General features: G+C 44.0%; 1 protein-coding gene across 3 annotated transcripts in view; it reads right to left on the reverse strand.

The window, feature by feature from the left end:
* Window positions 1-17,860, reverse strand: part of plekha6 (pleckstrin homology domain containing, family A member 6) — a 93,225-nt gene that overhangs the window by 19,677 nt on the left and 55,688 nt on the right. Inside the window, exons 8-22 of one of the 3 annotated variants that reach the window (XM_029501185.1) lie at window positions 17,233-17,253; window positions 16,529-16,698; window positions 15,285-15,845; window positions 14,477-14,963; window positions 11,912-11,998; window positions 10,951-11,004; window positions 10,694-10,762; window positions 10,531-10,611; window positions 9,799-9,948; window positions 9,522-9,617; window positions 8,730-8,841; window positions 8,490-8,629; window positions 7,441-7,608; window positions 6,576-6,648; window positions 6,263-6,366 (exon numbers count right to left, since the gene is read on the reverse strand). In XM_029501185.1, coding sequence (XP_029357045.1) covers window positions 6,263-6,366; window positions 6,576-6,648; window positions 7,441-7,608; window positions 8,490-8,629; window positions 8,730-8,841; window positions 9,522-9,617; window positions 9,799-9,948; window positions 10,531-10,611; window positions 10,694-10,762; window positions 10,951-11,004; window positions 11,912-11,998; window positions 14,477-14,963; window positions 15,285-15,845; window positions 16,529-16,698; window positions 17,233-17,253 — 2,373 coding nt within the window. The remainder of the gene's footprint in view (window positions 1-6,262; window positions 6,367-6,575; window positions 6,649-7,440; window positions 7,609-8,489; window positions 8,630-8,729; window positions 8,842-9,521; window positions 9,618-9,798; window positions 9,949-10,530; window positions 10,612-10,693; window positions 10,763-10,950; window positions 11,005-11,911; window positions 11,999-14,476; window positions 14,964-15,284; window positions 15,846-16,528; window positions 16,699-17,232; window positions 17,254-17,860) is intronic. The other 2 variants (XM_029501188.1, XM_029501187.1) reach the window with 2 other exon arrangements.

Consider the following 17,860-nt stretch of genomic DNA (forward strand, 5'->3'; position numbering starts at 1 on the left):
ATGTGCATGATGATCTGAGTAGGAACGTATTTTCTAAAATACTTGTTTCTTTCTTCTGTGTAGAGTTTGCATGTTCTTTCTATGTCTGCATAGGTTCTCTCTGGGTTCTATGGCTTCCTCTCGAAAGACATGCATGTTTTTGTTAATGAATATTAATAATGTGATATGACTCAGAATTTCAGTTGGAAAGCTAATAATGGATTTGCAGATTTAACTTTTATTAGCTATGGCCATGGCATAAATATATACATGAACTGTTGCTGTTTGGTCAGTTGTCTGTTCTTCTAAGTCTTTTCTGATATACACACTACACATACAGATGTGACATAATTCGTAAGCGTGCGGTAAGCGTGTTGCGTCATTTCCGGTCACTGGCGGTTGTGCTCTCTATTGTGCTTGTATTGTTTCCACTGTTCTTCTGCTATTATTTCCTAATTCACTCGAGTAATCAGGCAGAAAATTATTTTCACACCAACACTAGGTTTTAGAAGTCAATATCTCCCCTTTCTCCAAAGTTTTTAACCGTTTCTGTTCCTCCGCTAATCAAACTACCCGATTAGCAATGTCCTCTAGCTCTCTGTCGCCACTCTCTGTTCCTCCTTCTCCTCCTCCTCTCCTCTCCTGTTCTCTGTGCCTCATGTGTAGTTATTCTTCTGCCTCCTTTTATGATAGCACCTCTTGTCATAGATGTAGGATGATGGTAGAAATGGAGGCGAAGATTAATGAGTTAGAATCCCGGCTCCGCACTTTAGCTAGCCCAACTTATGCTAGTGTAGTTAGCCCCCCCCCTGTAGCCGGTGCGGACCAACCTAGACGAGCTCATACGGCAGCTAAGATAGTTTCCTCCCCCCCAGTGGCTCCCGAGCAGCCGGGATCTAGTCAGGGTGGCTGGGTGACTGTCCGAGACAAGAGGCATAGTCGTAGGCAGTAGCCCCCGCCTCACCACCGACCAGTTCACGTTTCCAACAGGTTCTCCCCTCTCAGCGACACACCCGCTGAAAAGCCGACTCTAGTGATTGGTGATTCTATTCTGAGGAACGTGAAGTTAGCGACACCGGCGGCCATAGTGAAGTGTATCCCGGGGGCCAGAGCAGGCGACATCCAGTCTTATCTGAAACTGCTGGCTAAGGGTAAACGTAAATATGCTAATATTGTAGTTCACGTGAGCAGTAACGACACCCGACTTCGCCAGTCGGAAGTCACAAAAATGAATGTGGAATCGGTGTGTACTTTGCTAAAACGATGTCGGACACTGTAGTTTTCTCCGGCCCCCTCCCCAATCGGACCAGTGATGACATGTACAGCCGCATGTCGTCATTTAACCGCTGGCTGTCGAGGTGGTGTCCCGAAAACAACGTGGGCTACATAGATAACTGGAAGTCTTTCTGGGGGAGACCTGGTCTAATTAGGAGAGATGGTGTCCATCCCACCGTGGACGGGGCCGCTCTCATTTCTAGAAATATGGCCGATTTTATTACAAAACCAAAACCCTGACAATCCCGGGTCGAGACCAGGAGGCAGAGCCGCAGTTTAACACGCTCCTCTGCGCCTCAGTCAGAGCGGTCATCTGCCGAGAATAGAATAGAGTCTCTGTCTATGTTTAGGTCTATAGAAACTGTGTCTGTCCCCCGACGACCTAAATTTAGAAAAGTTAATAAACTTAAATTAAACAAAAGAGGAGCTAAAAACAAAAACCTAACTGTAATTAAAACAGCCACAAACTTAGTCTCAAATAACACTGCGATCAAATGTGGACTGTTGAACATTCGATCATTATCATCAAAATCTCTACTAGTTAACGATCTCATAGCTGATCACCATATTGATTTATTTTGTATAACTGAAACGTGGCTGCAGCAGGATGAGTATGTTAGCATTAATGAAGCTACACCCCCAACTCATGTTAACTTTCATATCCCTCGTACCACAGGTCGAGGAGGTGGGGTGGCTGCAATATTTCAGTCAAGCCTATTAATCAACCCCAGACCAAAATCTGGCTGCAGGTCTTTTGAAAGCCTCACTCTTAGTCTCTCCCACTCGGACTGGAAAGGTGAAAAACCAGTTCTGTTAGTTACAGTATACCGTCCACCTGGTCCGTACCCAGAATTCCAACCAGTTTTCTGAGTTTATATCAGAGTTAGTACTTAGTACAGATAAAATCATTATTCTGGGAGATTTCAATATACATGTTGATGTAGAAAGCGACAGCCTTAGTTCTGGGTTTCTTTCCCTACTAGACTCAATTGGCTTTTCCCAGCATGTGAATGAACCCACTCACTTTTACAATCATATCCTTGATCTTGTTCTAACTTATGGCATTGAAATTGACAAGCTAACAATTCTTCCCCAAAATTCTCTCCTGTCTGACCATTACCTTATTACATTTGAGTTTACTTTAATGGGCTCCACAGCATTGAGGAATAAATTCAGCTATAGAAGATGTTTATCTGAAGCTGCTGTGGCTAAATTTAAAGAGAACATTTGGTCATCATTCCCAACAATGCCATATCTAAATCTAAATTTAAATGAGGATTTCTCCCATACGCAGGTTGATGACCTTGTGACTAGCACTATGGCCACACTGCGTTCGAATCTTGATAATGCTGCCCCTCTCAAAAAGAAAGTATTCAATCTGAGGAGGATGGCTCCCTGGTATAGTTACCAAATCCGTACCTTGAAGCAGACATCAAGGAAATTAGAAAGAAACTGGCGTTCCAGTAAGTCAGAAGAGTCTCACAGAGCCTGGAAAGACAGCCCTAAAAACGTATAAAAAAGCTCTCCGCAGTGCTAGAAGTTCATATTACTCAGCACTCATAGAAGAAAACAAGAACAACCCCAGGTTTCTCTTCAGCACTGTTGCCAGGCTGACAGAGAGCCATAGCTCAGTTGAACCAGTGATCCCCTTAGCTCTAAGCAGTAATGATTTTATTAGTTTTTTTTTCAGACAAAATTCTCATGATCAGAGAAAGAATTTATCAGCTCTTGCCTACGTTAGATAAAAATCCCCTTCTGAAGACGGCAACTGCTGAATCAGCTGCGGCGCCTCTTTTACATCTGGAATCATTCTCACCTCTAAATCTCTCAGAGCTAGCTTCTATAGTTTCATCATCCAGACCGTCAACCTGTCTATTAGACCCAGTACCAACTAGCCTCTTTAAAGAGATCTTTTATGTAATTGAGCCGTTTATTCTAGATTTGGTTAATCTGACTTTATTTCTGGGTTATGTACCTCAGGCACTTAAGACTGCGGTCATCAAACCCCAGCTTAAAAAGCCTAATCTTGATCCAGATGTTTTGGCAAACTATAGACCCATATCGAACCTTCCATTTATTTCTAAAATCATCGAGAAAGCTGTAGCAAAACAACTACACGAGCATCTGGATGGGAACAGTTTGTTCGAAGAGTTTCAGTCAGGATTTAGAGCCCATCATAGCACAGAAACAGCGCTGGTTAAAGTCTCCAATGACATTCTAATGGCCTCAGACAATGGATCAGCCTCCATACTTCTCCTTCTAGATCTTAGTGCTGCATTCAACACCATAGATCATAATATTTTACTACAGAGACTGGAACATGAAATTGGAATTAAAGGAACTGCACTAAAGTGGTTCAAATCCTACTTATCAGATAGACATCAGTTTGTTCATGTAAACAACAGCTCCTCCTCATGTACTGTAGTCAGTCATGGAGTCCCGCAGGGTTCGGTACTTGGACCAATCCTCTTTACGCTTTATCTGCTTCCTCTAGGCAACATTATCAGGAAACACAGCATCAATTTCCACTGCTACGCAGACGATACTCAGCTGTACCTATCAATGAAGCCAAATGAAGTCAGTCAGATAGTCAGACTGCAGGCATGTCTTGAAGACATAAAAGTCTGGATGACTGGAAATTTTTTACTTCTCAACTCTGACAAAACAGAAGTTATTGTACTCGGTCCTAAGCACCTCAGAAAAATACTATCTAATCATCTCATCAGTTTGGACGGCATTACTTTGGCCTCCAGCTCCACTGTAAGAAACCTTGGAGTAATTTTTGACCAGGACATTCCTTTGTCCCTCACATAAAACAAGTTAGTCGGGCAGCTTTCTTCCACCTGAGAAACATTAGGAAAATCAGAAACATCCTCTCTCAGGATGATGCAGAAAAACTAGTCCATGCATTTGTAACTTCTAGGCTGGACTACTGTAACTCATTACTATCTGCATGTCCAAACAAATCTCTAAAAGGCCTTCAGTTAATTCAGAACGCTGCTGCACGAATATTAACAGGAACTAGGAAAAGAGATCACATCTCTCCCGTGTTAGCTGCTCTTCATTGGCTGCCAGTAAAATATAGAGTAGAATTCAAAATCCTTCTTTTAACGTATAAAGCTCTTAATGGCCAAGCTCCATCGTATCTCAGAGAGCTCATAGTTCCTTACTGTCCTAGCAGGCCACTCCGCTCTCTAGATGGAGGTTTACTTGTGGTTCCTAGAGTCTCCAAGAGTAAATCTGGAGGCAGATCGTTCAGTTATCAGGCTCCTCTTCTATGGAACCAACTCCCAGCATCGGTCCGGGGGGCGGACTCTTTAGTAACTTTCAAGACCAGGCTTAAAACTTTCCTGTATGACAGAGCGTACAGTTAAAAAGTCCTCTACTCTTTAGGTATGCTGCTGTAGGCCTAGGCTGCTGGGGGAAGGACTGAGCTTCTCTCTCTCTCTCTCTCTCTCTCTCTCTCTCTCGCTCTCTGTCTCTCCCTGTCACCCTCTCTCCCTCTTTCTCTCTAACTCCCTCCTTGCATGCGCTGATAAAAACCATCCTTCTTAAAAAAAAAAAAAAAAAAAAAAAAAAAAAAAACAGTTTCACCCAGTTCTAAGCATTTATACTGCATTTACTAACCATGTTCTGCCAAAGTCTCTGTCTCTCCCAGTTCCTCTCCTCTCTCTCCCTGTCCTCATCCTGCAGGTGGTGACTCATCTCCATCCCATGTTCCTGCAACACCTGCTGGTCCCATATAGCATGAATTCTGTATTACAGCTCAACTCCATGAACTTCATGCAACAACATGTTAATGCCTACACCCCCCCCTCCAATGCCTGCCTGCCTGTCTCTCTCTCTCTCTCTCTCAACCCAACCGGTCGAGGCAGATGGCCGCCCCCCCTGAGCCTGGTTCTGCTCGAGGTTTCTGCCTCTTAAAGGAAGTTTTTCCTTGCCACTGTTGCCAAGTGCTTGCTCATCGGGGGATCTGTTGGGTCTCTTTAAATAAATTTATAAAGAGTTTGGTCTAGACCTGCTCTATATGTAAAGTGCCTTGATGTAACTTTGTTATGATTTGGCGCTATACAAATAAATCTGATTTGATTTGATTTGATTTGATACAGCAGGTTGTTGGAGCTCTGGGTATGAGGTACACCAAAGGATGGTTTTATTACTGTTATATTCCACAGCTCACCTGTCAAACTTACACAAAACACCTACAGTTAGTTTTATTTATTTTCTTTATTGTTGAACAAAATATATTCACTGCCTAAAAAAAGAATGGCTGCTTTACCACATATTTATTCAGGAACGAAACAACCTTTTCCAAGGGAGGCTCCTTTGATTACTTGCAGGGTCAGTTCATAACACATCCAATACTATACTATAGATATACTATCCAATCTCTGTTCATGTTGCTGATTGTACAACACTATGCAATTAGACTTGGAAAATAAGGTGTTGAAGATATGTCACAATTTGAAGTAGATTCATCTTTCAAAATCTAAGCCTAATTCAATGATAATTCATGGTTCATGACCACCTAATTTCAGCCTTGTTAAAAGGTGAGATGTTGAAGCACCGCCACAATAAACATTCATCTTCAAAATTCATACCTGATGGAACTGTACATAATTGCTGTCAGGTTTGTTGGTAAAACTTTGTGGTTGTGAAGAACATTTTATTGGCAATTTGACTCAATAATACCAATCTGTTGTTTTACCAAGAGTATTATAAGTGTAATACTTACATAGTATAACTCTAACTCTATTTCTTATCAGAGAGATGTGTGTTGAAGACTGTTCTAAAAGGTCTCCTACCACTATCAGGACTGTTAAAGTAACAGCAGGCTGAGTCAAGTGTGAGCAGTTATATTACAAATCTGATGTGCATTAATTTGGAGAGCTGTATGTCCTGTTTTCACTGTCCAATACTGCACTTCATGTTTTCACTATGTCTGAAGGTTCCAAACTGTAATTGTTATTTTTACTTTGACACTGACATGTGGTTCCATTTGACTTACCTTGTAGAGGCCATTAGATATTTTGCCACTATGCCGGGAGACGGGAGCATAGCTCCTGTGGTGTTCATCTGTCGGGGACTTGGTTCTCGGAGGAACAATCCCAACTGTAACAAAGTGGACACAAGATGCATTCAAACCAAAGGCAAAGACGAGGCATCTCTTTAATCATGTTGTCATAACCCTTGTCTGGATTGCATCTCTTTTTACACCTGCCACTTAAAAATAGGGTCAGTATGACCCATCTTATGTGGGGTTGTGGAGTTGAATTTATGATTAGCAGAACCTGTTCAAACTTGCTACTAGGCTGATATACCTTTGTTCATGTTGGACTGCCGGTCCTGGACCTGGTCTTGCATCACACTGGTGGTCTGTTCTCCAAATTTGGACTGTAACATGAAACCCATCAATACTAAACATGAAAGCGTCAATGCACAAATTGGACAGATGCATTCGCTGATGATTTATGAGTCCAGTTAACATCTGGCGCTCTTGTCATGGCAGTGGCAAGACTTGAACCACATGAACACCTAATCAACAGTTTCAACAAAAATCATCCTTTCTCAGTGGATTCAGCTTTCGTTCAAGATTGACCAGGTGTCGACCTGAGGGGGCACAGAGACACATTGTCCAGGATGGGTCTTGGTTATTCCTGGACAACTTTTTTACACTGAGAACTGTAGAATCCAAGATGGACTCTGTGTTCATCTGGAAAACTGTTCCACACAGGTCTGCAAACATGTCATCAGCTGTTTTATGAGGTTGTTTGAAGAACACTGACCATGCTGGTCTCTGCCCTGGCCATGTACGAGCTAGCAGAACCCTACCGCTATGTTACCAAAACCACGGACAGAAAGTCTGACAGCTTATTGGTGGCTGCAAAGAATGGCTGCATGCTGCTCATCTTCACCCCTCACATACTAGTTTAGGGGTCAACATTTCACATCATCTTTCATTTCACAGGTTTGGATGTTAGTGGCAGAGGCTTTGGAGACAGCAGAGAGCAAGCAACCAGGTCTGATACAAGATTTCTGAGAGCTCAGGTAACAAGTGGAGGGGAGAGGAGAAAGGATGGATGGTTGGACAGTCTATGATGTGTGTCCAGGTTAAGTATATTCTGACATGTTAACGCTGGCCAAAGGTAAGAACTGGGTGGGGGGAGAGGTGAGACACCGAAATACCTTTCTGATGTGAACGTCTTCACCATCGAGGTAACCATCATCGATGCTCAAGCTGCATAGCCAGGTGGTGCTGTCAAAGGGCAAGGAGTGAATGGAGGGAAGGGAGGTTGGGGAGGGTTCTACAGGATAATAGGCCTTGGGCAGGGGAGGCCTTGGGGGAACACTTTCCTACATCACCATAAGGGCAGGAAGAAGGGATGAAGAAGAGAAGGACAGGAGGAGGAGAGATTGTTGTACATCAGGAGGAGTGATATAAACAGGGTAAAGTGCATCGCAGAAAGGAATCATCAGAGTGATTCTGTAAAATGGAGTTGTGAACGCATGTTTGGGATTCAAGCTAATTGTGGAGTGCTTAATGCCTTTGTATCTAAAGATGACTCTGCATCAACACTCTAATCAGACTATGTTGTTGCACAGTTCATTGGATCAAGTTGCCCCTGGCTGTTGGAGTAAATGAGTGGCTTCACATCTGTATCAGCATGACATGGTGACTGAGCAGCTAGCTGTCAATAATGTGTGTTGTCAGGGCCAGCAGATCTAAAACAAGGGACCGAGGTAGTGCGAGACCTTGACAACTGTGTAACGATATGACAGTGTGATAAGAATCCTGCAGAAGGAAAATCTTACATTAAGGAACAGAACGATATCTGTTTGAGTTTCTGAGACCATTGTGGTCTCCTGTTGAGCACTGAGATAGACAGGAGTCTGGATAGATTACTTTTCTTAGGCCAACCCTGATGTCTTGAATCCAGCCATTTCACATGGCTTCCTGGAAGTCGACTGGGTCTGAATGCTTCCAGTTGTACTTGGACCGAAGTAGATTGTTGCTGATCTTGCTTTGACTGGATATAGAGGTTGGGGGAAGTCTGAGCTGGATGTAGCAGAATGTAGTGTATGCAAGGACTCTCTCTAAGCAGGGCTGTGAAAGGGGCTGTCGCAGGTTTCGCGCTTTTGGTTTGGGGCTTGCTCTTTTACACACTTCGGGGTTAGTTCTAGCACATACACTTGAGCCACATTTTGAGATGAGCTTGGGTGCATCCGGTCCTTACCTCTGGGCCCAGCTGTTTGGTGGGGGATGCCTGGGAGCCAGGCACTGGGGAGAAGGGGCTGAGTGGGCTGGTGAGGCTTACTGAACTCAGGGGACTTGCTGGACTATTGGTACTGAAGGAGCCAGATGCACCGCTGGCCACTGTTTGAGGCAGACAGATGAGTTGAGCGGTCATAAGAATAGATACACAGGACAGACATACTGATATTTCAATTGAAATGAACTGTTCAGTGTGTGGTACCTCTGTGCTTGGCTGTGTCAGTGCCCCTGGACAAGTTACTCTTGTGTAGTCCCTCTAACACATCTTGCACTCTCCAGAACTCCTTCTGGATGTGTCTGCGAACCAGTTCAGTCTGCAAAAACCCAGGAGAGCCAGAATTATGTGAGGGCTGTGGATGGAAGGATATACTGCATCTCTATAAATAATTCTATAAAGAGTAAAGTATTTGGTCTGGGCCTGCTCTATATGTAAAGTGCCTTGATGTGACTCTCTTTTAGTTCAGCACTATAAAATTTAATTTGATTTGATTTGATCTGTGAGGTTGGGGCAGAGTGACAGTGGTTCCTGGAAGGAAAATACCCAAATACATTTTTCATCCATTTCCAGCATGATGGAAGGTGTGTCTCTAGAAACAGGTTAGGATCTATGAGACAGACCTTGGCTATATCCTTTGTGCAACAGTTAATAATACATGAGAAAATTAAGACCTGCAAAAAGTCAGACTGGTTATGTGCTATATTTCCCACTGCACATGGGCAAATTACTTGGATGTTCTGAGTGAGGAAGGGTGGAGTCGGTCGTTGTTGTCGTGCTGAAGTTTGAGGAAAGTCATGAAAACGCACAGTTGCCCTCAAAGTTACTGTACTAACAAGACTAACATAGGCCAGAGATAAAGCTGAATGAATGTTTTTGACACAAGTTCATTTAAAACTGTCTTAAATGTCAGTGAGCTGTTGTTCCCAGCTAGTTAATCATCTTTCCTTTCCCTCACCAACTGCAGAGGAGACACGGTTGGTGACAGGTGGCCTTTACCTGTCCTCCTGCATTGAGCTGCTCCCACAGATCTCCATGAATGGCATTGGCCTCATCCTCCAGTGCTTCAAATGCCATACGAGTGGTAGTTAAAGCCTGACAAAGGTGAAAACACATTTTTAATGAAATTCCATGACTGGTGGGCACCCTTACTAAGCAACATCAACAAGAGCAGCATCTCCATGGATCACTAATGTTTCATCGTCATAAGCAAAATCAAAGTGATCTGATGGTTCAGTCAAGGGCTTGTTAAGGAAAGCTGTTGTAACAGCCTTACACTAGAGGCTTGGGACAGCTCCCCTCTAATGTTGATCAGCTGGTTCTGCAAGGTCTCCTTCTTGAACTGCAGCTTCTCCATGGCCAGTGGCTGATTATGGTATAGTTCCATCTCCTGGTGAGTGGCGACCAGAACCTCTTCCAGGCTGTCCTGGGAACAACAATAATTCAGCACAGACAAAGTGTGTAAATTGTACTATGTCAAGTGTTTCTCGCTGTTGAGAAGCTGCTAAATGAGAATGAAGTCATGGGCCAGCCGGTACTTTAGAGCCATCTGGTGTTGGCCTTGTCCTTTGTGTTCCTCTTCCTTGTGTTGCCCCCTCCCTTTTGTCTGTGTGTGCCTGAGTGGAGGAGCAGCTTTACCTGGGAATCCTGCATACCAGTCTATCATCAACAATCTGGAGCCTCAGCATATTCTCCAGTTTCTAACCCACTCATCACCAGATTGTTGCTCCACCAAGCGTGATAGATCTCTCGGCCTACTCTCATACCAAATCTCCTTGTGCTTTGTGTCTTTTCCTAACTCTGCTACCCTTGTGCTCAGTTTGCTACACTGGAGTACCGGCTTCCTTGCCTTGCCTGCACCGAAACCTAACCGCCTCCTTACTAACCTTCAACTGTACACCAATTAACACCATATCAAACTTCACTTGTCTCAGCCTGCTTATCGGTCCTGATTACCATTTAACATGATAGATGACTCCATAATAACAGTGTGAAGCGAGTAATGCACCTTGTCCATTCTCAGTCTATGTACTGCTGCCTGGTGGTCTTTCAGAATCCGGTTCTGCTCACACAGTCGACCAAGGAGTTTCTGTGTCAGACGGAGCAGGGTAGTTATTAGATGTATGTACAAAGTATAAGACTGTGTCTGTTGGAGTGTGTGAGTCTCTTACACTGGTTTCAATCTCGTTTAGTTTCAGTGTGGGGTGAAGCTCTCTGCTGTAGATCTCATGAAAAGGGACCTGTCAGGACAGACACATCATCGTCATCAATCAAATACCAACTGCTGCAATGACAGAAACTCAAGGTTCATGCTCTTTATTCTGAGGAACTCTAGCATAATGACACACTAGCATATCTCTGTGACATCATGTAACATCAACAACTGTCAGATATTGAAGTGTGAACACAGTTGTGTCTTTTTCCTTACATGCTGCTCTAGGTATTCCAGGTTGCGCTGGAGCTGAAGGTCTAATATGTCCTCCTGAGCCAAGCAGCAGAGTCACACAGACAAAGTTTTCAGATAGGCAAGAGCACAAGCATACAAGAGGTCCTTACATGCTAAGATCTATCTTTGGCTGAGCTGCTTTTGTGTGCTGGGGTTGGACCAGGACAAATGTAAAGGGGCAGTATCTTCCCCTCACCCCATCCTTCTTCACCTGATTGATATTGTCAGGTCTGGGCATCATCACCTTCACCTTCACCAGACTCTGTATCTGTTATGAATTAAGGTGGAGGTTGTTGTGGAGGATGTTAACATTACATAGAAAACTCCGATCACAGATGAGAACCAAAAGATTTGGGTTAAACTGTTGTAAACTTGTCAACAACTGTTGATCAAACAAATGTCCCTACTTGTTGCCACACACACCATATAGGGCATCTGAATCTGCATCCACGCACCACAATTGTTTGCTTGCTTGTTTGTTTTGTTTGTTTGTTTGTTTATTTGACCTAACCCTTATTTCACTAGGTAAATCAATTGAGAAACAGTTCTCATTTACAATGATGACCTAGCCAAGAGGCGCCATCTGAAAAATAAATACAACACAAAATGAAACATATAGGCATGCAAGCAGGATGCAAGGGCCAGATACAAATGAAGTAACACAAACAGTGTACAGTGGACAATTTTTCAATATTTCAAGCTCCTGGTCTCACACAGGGCATACACATGCACACACACTCCCATTTAAACACAGCAAGTTTGGGTCAGCACAGATCAACCACACTGCTGTCCACAGCTACATATTAAAGCTACCCATGTCTGTGAACGTGTGTGTGTGTGTGTGTGTGTGTGTGTGTGTGTTTGTGTAATTGTGTATCTGGCTGTGTGAATGGCTTTCCTTTCCAGTGATTGGGAGATATTTGATGATATTAGTAGCACATACCATTTTACTGTGGATAGAGGGGGAGACAGGGCAGTTATGATGATACAGTCCTTGGCCTAAGGACCTCCTATCACCAGAGTAGTCGTACTAAAGGAAGGAAGGAAAGGATTTGAGTAAAGAAGGAAAAATGGATCAGAATGACGGGCAGCGGTTAAGATATATATGGTGACAGCATATGGAATGAAAACATCAGATTGTCACTGCTCCTGTAATCCACATTACATGTTTTCATTGTGATCCTTAGTCGCATGTCTCACTTCATTGAATTTCCTCAACGCATATTGTAAATGAAACTGCAACATGTCACTTCAAAGGTCCATTCCATAAGAAAGGTGAAGTTATGGTAAAGAGAGGGACAGAGCTGTCAACTGATCAGGGGAAACCCCTGGATGGACCTGGCAAGCCCAAACGAGTAGTGGGGGTAAACTGGGAACGTCTGGGGGAGGCCCCGGTCTGAGAAGCCTTCAACTTCCACTTCTGAAGGAGTTTTTCCCACATTCCTGTGGAGGATGGGGACATCAAACCTGAATGTTCAATGTGAAAAACTTCCATTGTTGAAGCTACAAATGCATCCCATGGTATTACGGTCTTGGGTGCCTCAAGGGGCGGTAACCCTCTGACATCATGGTGGACAATGGAGGTCAGGGAAGTCATCTGGCAGAAGAAGGAGACTTTTAGGGACATGTTGTCCCTGGGGACTCCTAAGGCAGTTCTGATGTACTGCCAGGTCCGAAGGGCAACAGCTATGGCTGTGGCAGAGGCAAAACAGAGTGTGTTGGAAGAGTTCGGTGAATTTTTAGATGGCTCTGAGGTGTTTCAGGAGGGGAAAATGGAAGCCCATCCAAGCTATGTACAGCAAGGATGGAACATCATTGACCTAAACTGAGAAGGTGATAGGACAGTGGACAGAGCACTTTGAGGAACTTCTGAACCCCACTAATCCACTCTCTGTCATGGAGACTGGAGGATGATGGTGAATCATCATCAATTTCTCTGGGTGAAGTCACTGAGGTAGTTAAACAACTCCACAATTGCAAGGTCCCAGGGGTTGATGAGATTACCCCCTGAAATGCTGGAAGCTCTGGGTGTTGAGAGGCTTGAGAGGGTTAACGTGCCTTTTCAACATTGCGTGTGGCATACAGGGGTGGCGGTCCGTCTCTTCAAGAAAGCGGACCAGTGCCAATTACAGGGGTATCACACTACCTCCCTGGAAAAGTCTACTCTAAGGTGCCGTCTTGGTCGTGGAACAACAGACCAGCTCTTTACTCCTTGGGGATTTTTGAAGGGGCCTGGGAATACAATCCACATGTGTTTTTTGGAGAAAGCGTATGACCGGGTTCCAAGGGATGTTCTCTGGGAGGTGCTGCAGGAGTATTGGGGAGGAGGTCACCTTTGAAGGCCATCCGATCCCTATATGCCCAAAGCGCAAGCTGTGTACTGCTAATTGACTGTACACTTGTTTCTGGTGGAAGTTCGCTTCCGTCAGAACTATGCCTTCCAATTCTGTTTGTGATATTCATGGACAGGATTTCAAGATGCAACCGTGGTGAGGAGGGCTTACTGGTCAGTAGCCGGATGATCACATTGCTGCTTTTCGCTGATGTGGTCCTTTTGCACCATCGACACTCAGCACTCACTGGACAGGTTCGCAGCTGAGTGTGAGCAGGGATGCAGATCAGCCCCTCTAAATATGAGGCTAGTTCTCAGTAGGAAAGCGATGGATTGCATTTCCCAGATGGGAAATGAGTCCTTGCCCTAAGTGAAGGAGTTCAAGTATCACGGGGTCTTGTTCATAAGTGAGGAAACTCATGCATGAAATTGGCCAGAGAAACAGGGGCTCTGGTGCAATGCTGCATTCGCGGTACTGCACCAGAGTAGATGGATGGTCGGACGGATGAATTTATGGTAACTTGGTAACTGGACTAGATGTGGTGTTTCAAGAATCTTGAATTATTTGGATTAATGAGAACCTCCAAAGAGGGCAGCATGGCGGCATAGTGGTCACCCCACAATAAGAAGGTCGTGGGTTTGGTTCCTGGCCTGGGTCCTTTCTGTGTGGAGTTTACATATTACATATACTCCAGTTTCCTCCCACCGTCCAAAGACATGCATGTATAGGTCAACTGGCAACGTTAAATTGGCTGTAGGTGTGAGTGGTCATTTGTCTCTTTTTGTCTTTGTGTGTTGGCCCTGCGATGGACTTGCCTGTCCAGGGTGTACCCTGCCCCTCACCAAATGTGTGCTGGGATTGGCTCCAGTAGCCCCGTGACGCAGAAACGGATAAAGTGGATGAAGATGAGTGAGTGAGTGAGTGAGTGAGAACCTACAAAGAAGTCCTTATGTTATATTAAAGATCTTCAACATCTAAAGGCATTAAACTTCTTGGCAGGGTAGTCACAGTATTGCTGTGTTATTACATATAACTTTGGATTGCATTGACATTTAATATCAATCTTTTGATTGTGTTAACCTTTGAAAAAAAAAATAAATCAAGTAATTATGATAGATTGTGCAACTTTTATATATGCAATATAATTCGACATGCACACAGACACAAACACACACCTTTGGGGAGCTCAGTGACCTCCTCAGGCTGTAGGCAGATTGGTCAGTGTAGATCACATCATCCCTCATCCTCCCTCGGAATCGGTCAAAATGCGCCGACAGCGACCGAGCCGGTGAGGCAAAGTTTGGGGGTACAGGTGAGTAGGGCCCACCTGTTGATGATGATGGTGACCTGGGCACAGACCGGGAGCGTGGCTGGATTGACAGACGCCTCATGGATGTCTCCATTCCACCATAATACTGTGCTCCCCAAGCATCCCTGGGCATTGGGGGTCCATACGGCTGATGGGGTCCATCTCGCAGCGAGCGATGCCTCTCCTCCAAAGTCCAGTGTTGGTCATACCCTCCCACAGCAGAGACAGAGCAAATACTGTCAGGTCGGACCCCTGGAGGGTACAGAGGAAAGTCCTCCACATATTGGGAACCCCCAGGGTAGCTGTAGTAGTCACTTAGGACCCCTCGGTTCCCTGAGTAGTAATGAGGGAGGCTGAAGGAACAATACAGGAAGAGATGGACATTATTTAAAAATAAAAACAGCGCGAGACTAGAGGGTTTATCTGTTATCTCTTCCTTGAAATACAGATTCAGATCAAATCAATTTGACATGTGTATACATGGAGATGAAATAAGCACATTAGGAGGACACTGTGTTTTCTCTCTAATGCTCAAGTTAATGACGCTAAAGAGTTCATCAGCAGCTCACGGTGAACTCAGACTTTTATGACATTTGGCATTTCAGTGTTTTTAAAGCTTAAAACTATCTGACCCTCATACAAACATGTTTCAAATAGGTCTGTGAGTCATCTACCTATTGATATCATCCTGGGAGGCCATTCCCCGCCGCTGGTTGACCCACTGCTGCAACTGGGCCATGGAGCTCTTCCTCTGTGCCACTCTCTCTGGAGCTGTTCGGGGCACAAAGCCCCTTCTCAGAACTACATTATCCTGCTGCTCCTTTTGATGCTGCGCTGGACAACAACTCAGCTCTGAGTGTCCCTGAGTCGCACAATGTCCAGTGTAACTACTGGATGGAGGCTGCTTGCTGATACTGTTGTAGGGCATGATGTTGTTCAAGTCATAGTTGCTCCAACCATTTGGATGGTGCTTTAGATCAAGTGCCTTGTCAGTACCAGGTCCTTCCCCTTTATCTCCACCTTCCTCTAGTCTTCTGTTTTTCTTTTTTTCCTCTTGATCACAATTGAGCATACAAGAGGGTTGTGGATCAAGACTGTCAAAACCATTGACCTTTGTGTGGGTGGGTAGCTCAATGTCAGGTTCAGTGTGTTTCTGTGTCAGTGAGTGCTGTTGTGGGTCAGTTGCATTGGTCACAATAATGCAGTTGAGATCAGCCGTGGTGTCAGAGTTGGCTCTATAAAGGAGAGAGACATAGAGAGTGAAAAATAGCACAAATAGGAGAAAGCAAACAAGACTAGGAAGGAGGTTCTTTTGTCTATGCTTAACACTAGAACCGCCAGGGTTCGCTGTGTACCCTGAACTTCCAACAGGTAAGATTTATCCACTACTAGAATGCATTGATTTTCAAACTACAAGGTTAATTTATTTATCATTTTACAACACAGGTTTGCATAACAAAATACTGGCTGTGTCTTTATGCAACTTACAAAGTGACAACATGACAATATATATAGATATATATATTTGTGATGCACTTTTCTCAACAGAAAAAAACAGCAAGATCAAACAGCATGGAATTAACAAATGAGCCCCAAATATATATAGATGTGTGTATGTGTGTGTGTGTGTGTGTGTGTGTGTGTGTGTGTGTGTGTGTAAGGCATTTGCAGAATGTTTTATTCTGTTTGCAGTTAGCCTTCACCATGCAGGTCATTTTACCCGTTAGCAGTTCTAGTGAGTGAGTCCATTCTTCAGTCTGTGCTTTAGTCTGTTCTTTAGTCTGGTCGTAATAAGTTGTGCAGGGTGTACTGACTGCTGCTGGTCATTGTGTTGTCTTGTGCTCTGCTGATAGCTTAGCCGAGTTGTGTCGTATTGCATTGTGTTGCACTTTGTCATGTCATGTCATTGTGTCCTGACCTCTGTTTGTTGTTGACCTCTGCAGCTTCATTCATGGCTCTGATCCAGTGTTCCTGCTCCACATGGCTGTCTGTGCTGAAGTAGTAAGTCCTTGTCCCAGCGTGCTCCGCCTGCATGCAGAACACAACAGGACGCTTCAGCTTCACCTCCCCACCCTCTTCCTCCTCCAGCTGCAGAAGGAGACAGAGCCCAGAGAGGCAGTGTTAACGTCCTCATTTTTTTTATCAACACTTAGTTCATGGCCATAGTGGGTAGTGTAGTTGCTCCACAAAAAAGAAGTTCACAGGTTCAGTTCCTGGGCCTAGGGCCCTTCTGAACTGAGTTTGTATGTCCTCCCTGTGCTTACATGGATTTCCTCTAGGTACGCTGGTTTCCACCCACCGTCCAAAGACATACATGTTTGGGTTAATTTGTGACTCTCTTATAACCTCTTTTATTCATTTCTTTAATGATTCCTTAAAACGGAATAGTGTTTGAAGTCTTGGTGCAAGTAGTGGGCATGCATGTAGTAGTCATGCTATTCAGTCAAATTTATTTATTGTCATTATTGTTGAATAATAATCATTAGTAACAACAATATAATACTGACAGAGAATGTTTAACAACAGAATATTCAGTGTGTAAACCAAACAGAACTGTCTCCAGCTAACATGCAGACATGCAGTGCATCATATTTAATAATATGTAGTGTGCATATGCTGTACCTTCTGTTCTCTCTGCCACAACTGGAGGCAGCAAGACCTCAGGAGGGAGAGGGAGAAGACAATGAGGGAGAGAAAGTGAAACGTGTGGTGTCAAATGTCACTGCTACTCCGGCCTATACCTGTCTTTTTAAGGAGCCTTCTGGATGCTCACATTACAGAGACTAACAGTGTGAAAATCTAAACAAACACAGTGCCACAAGAGGGCAGCATGCACAAACACTCAGACTGCTGTCACACACGCTACTCCATCCTCCTGCTGCATAAACCAAATCAGTGTACTTGCTCTGTTTTCTGGTTACCTCCTGTCAGCTATATAGTCTCCATGGAAACACATAAATGGGCAAATGATTCCATCTGATTCAATCTAATTTTAAATTAATTTTTTAATAATTAATTAATAAATAATTAATTTTTAATAATTTTTTAATTTTAATTTTTTAATTTAAATTTTAAACACATTGAGGTACTCTAGTCTGGACTCAGTGTGTGGATGCGTGTGTGCAGGGTTGTCCTCAGCAGGAGGAAATTATGTCACTGATTGACAGGAGGCATTTCCTTCCGTGATGGAGCCATGTGAGTCTCCGCCTTTAGCAATGACATAAAGCAATGCAATTGGCTTAAAGGGCTG

Source organism: Echeneis naucrates, chromosome 5 (assembly GCF_900963305.1).
Source record: "Echeneis naucrates chromosome 5, fEcheNa1.1, whole genome shotgun sequence".
Lineage (NCBI taxonomy): Eukaryota > Metazoa > Chordata > Actinopteri > Carangiformes > Echeneidae > Echeneis > Echeneis naucrates.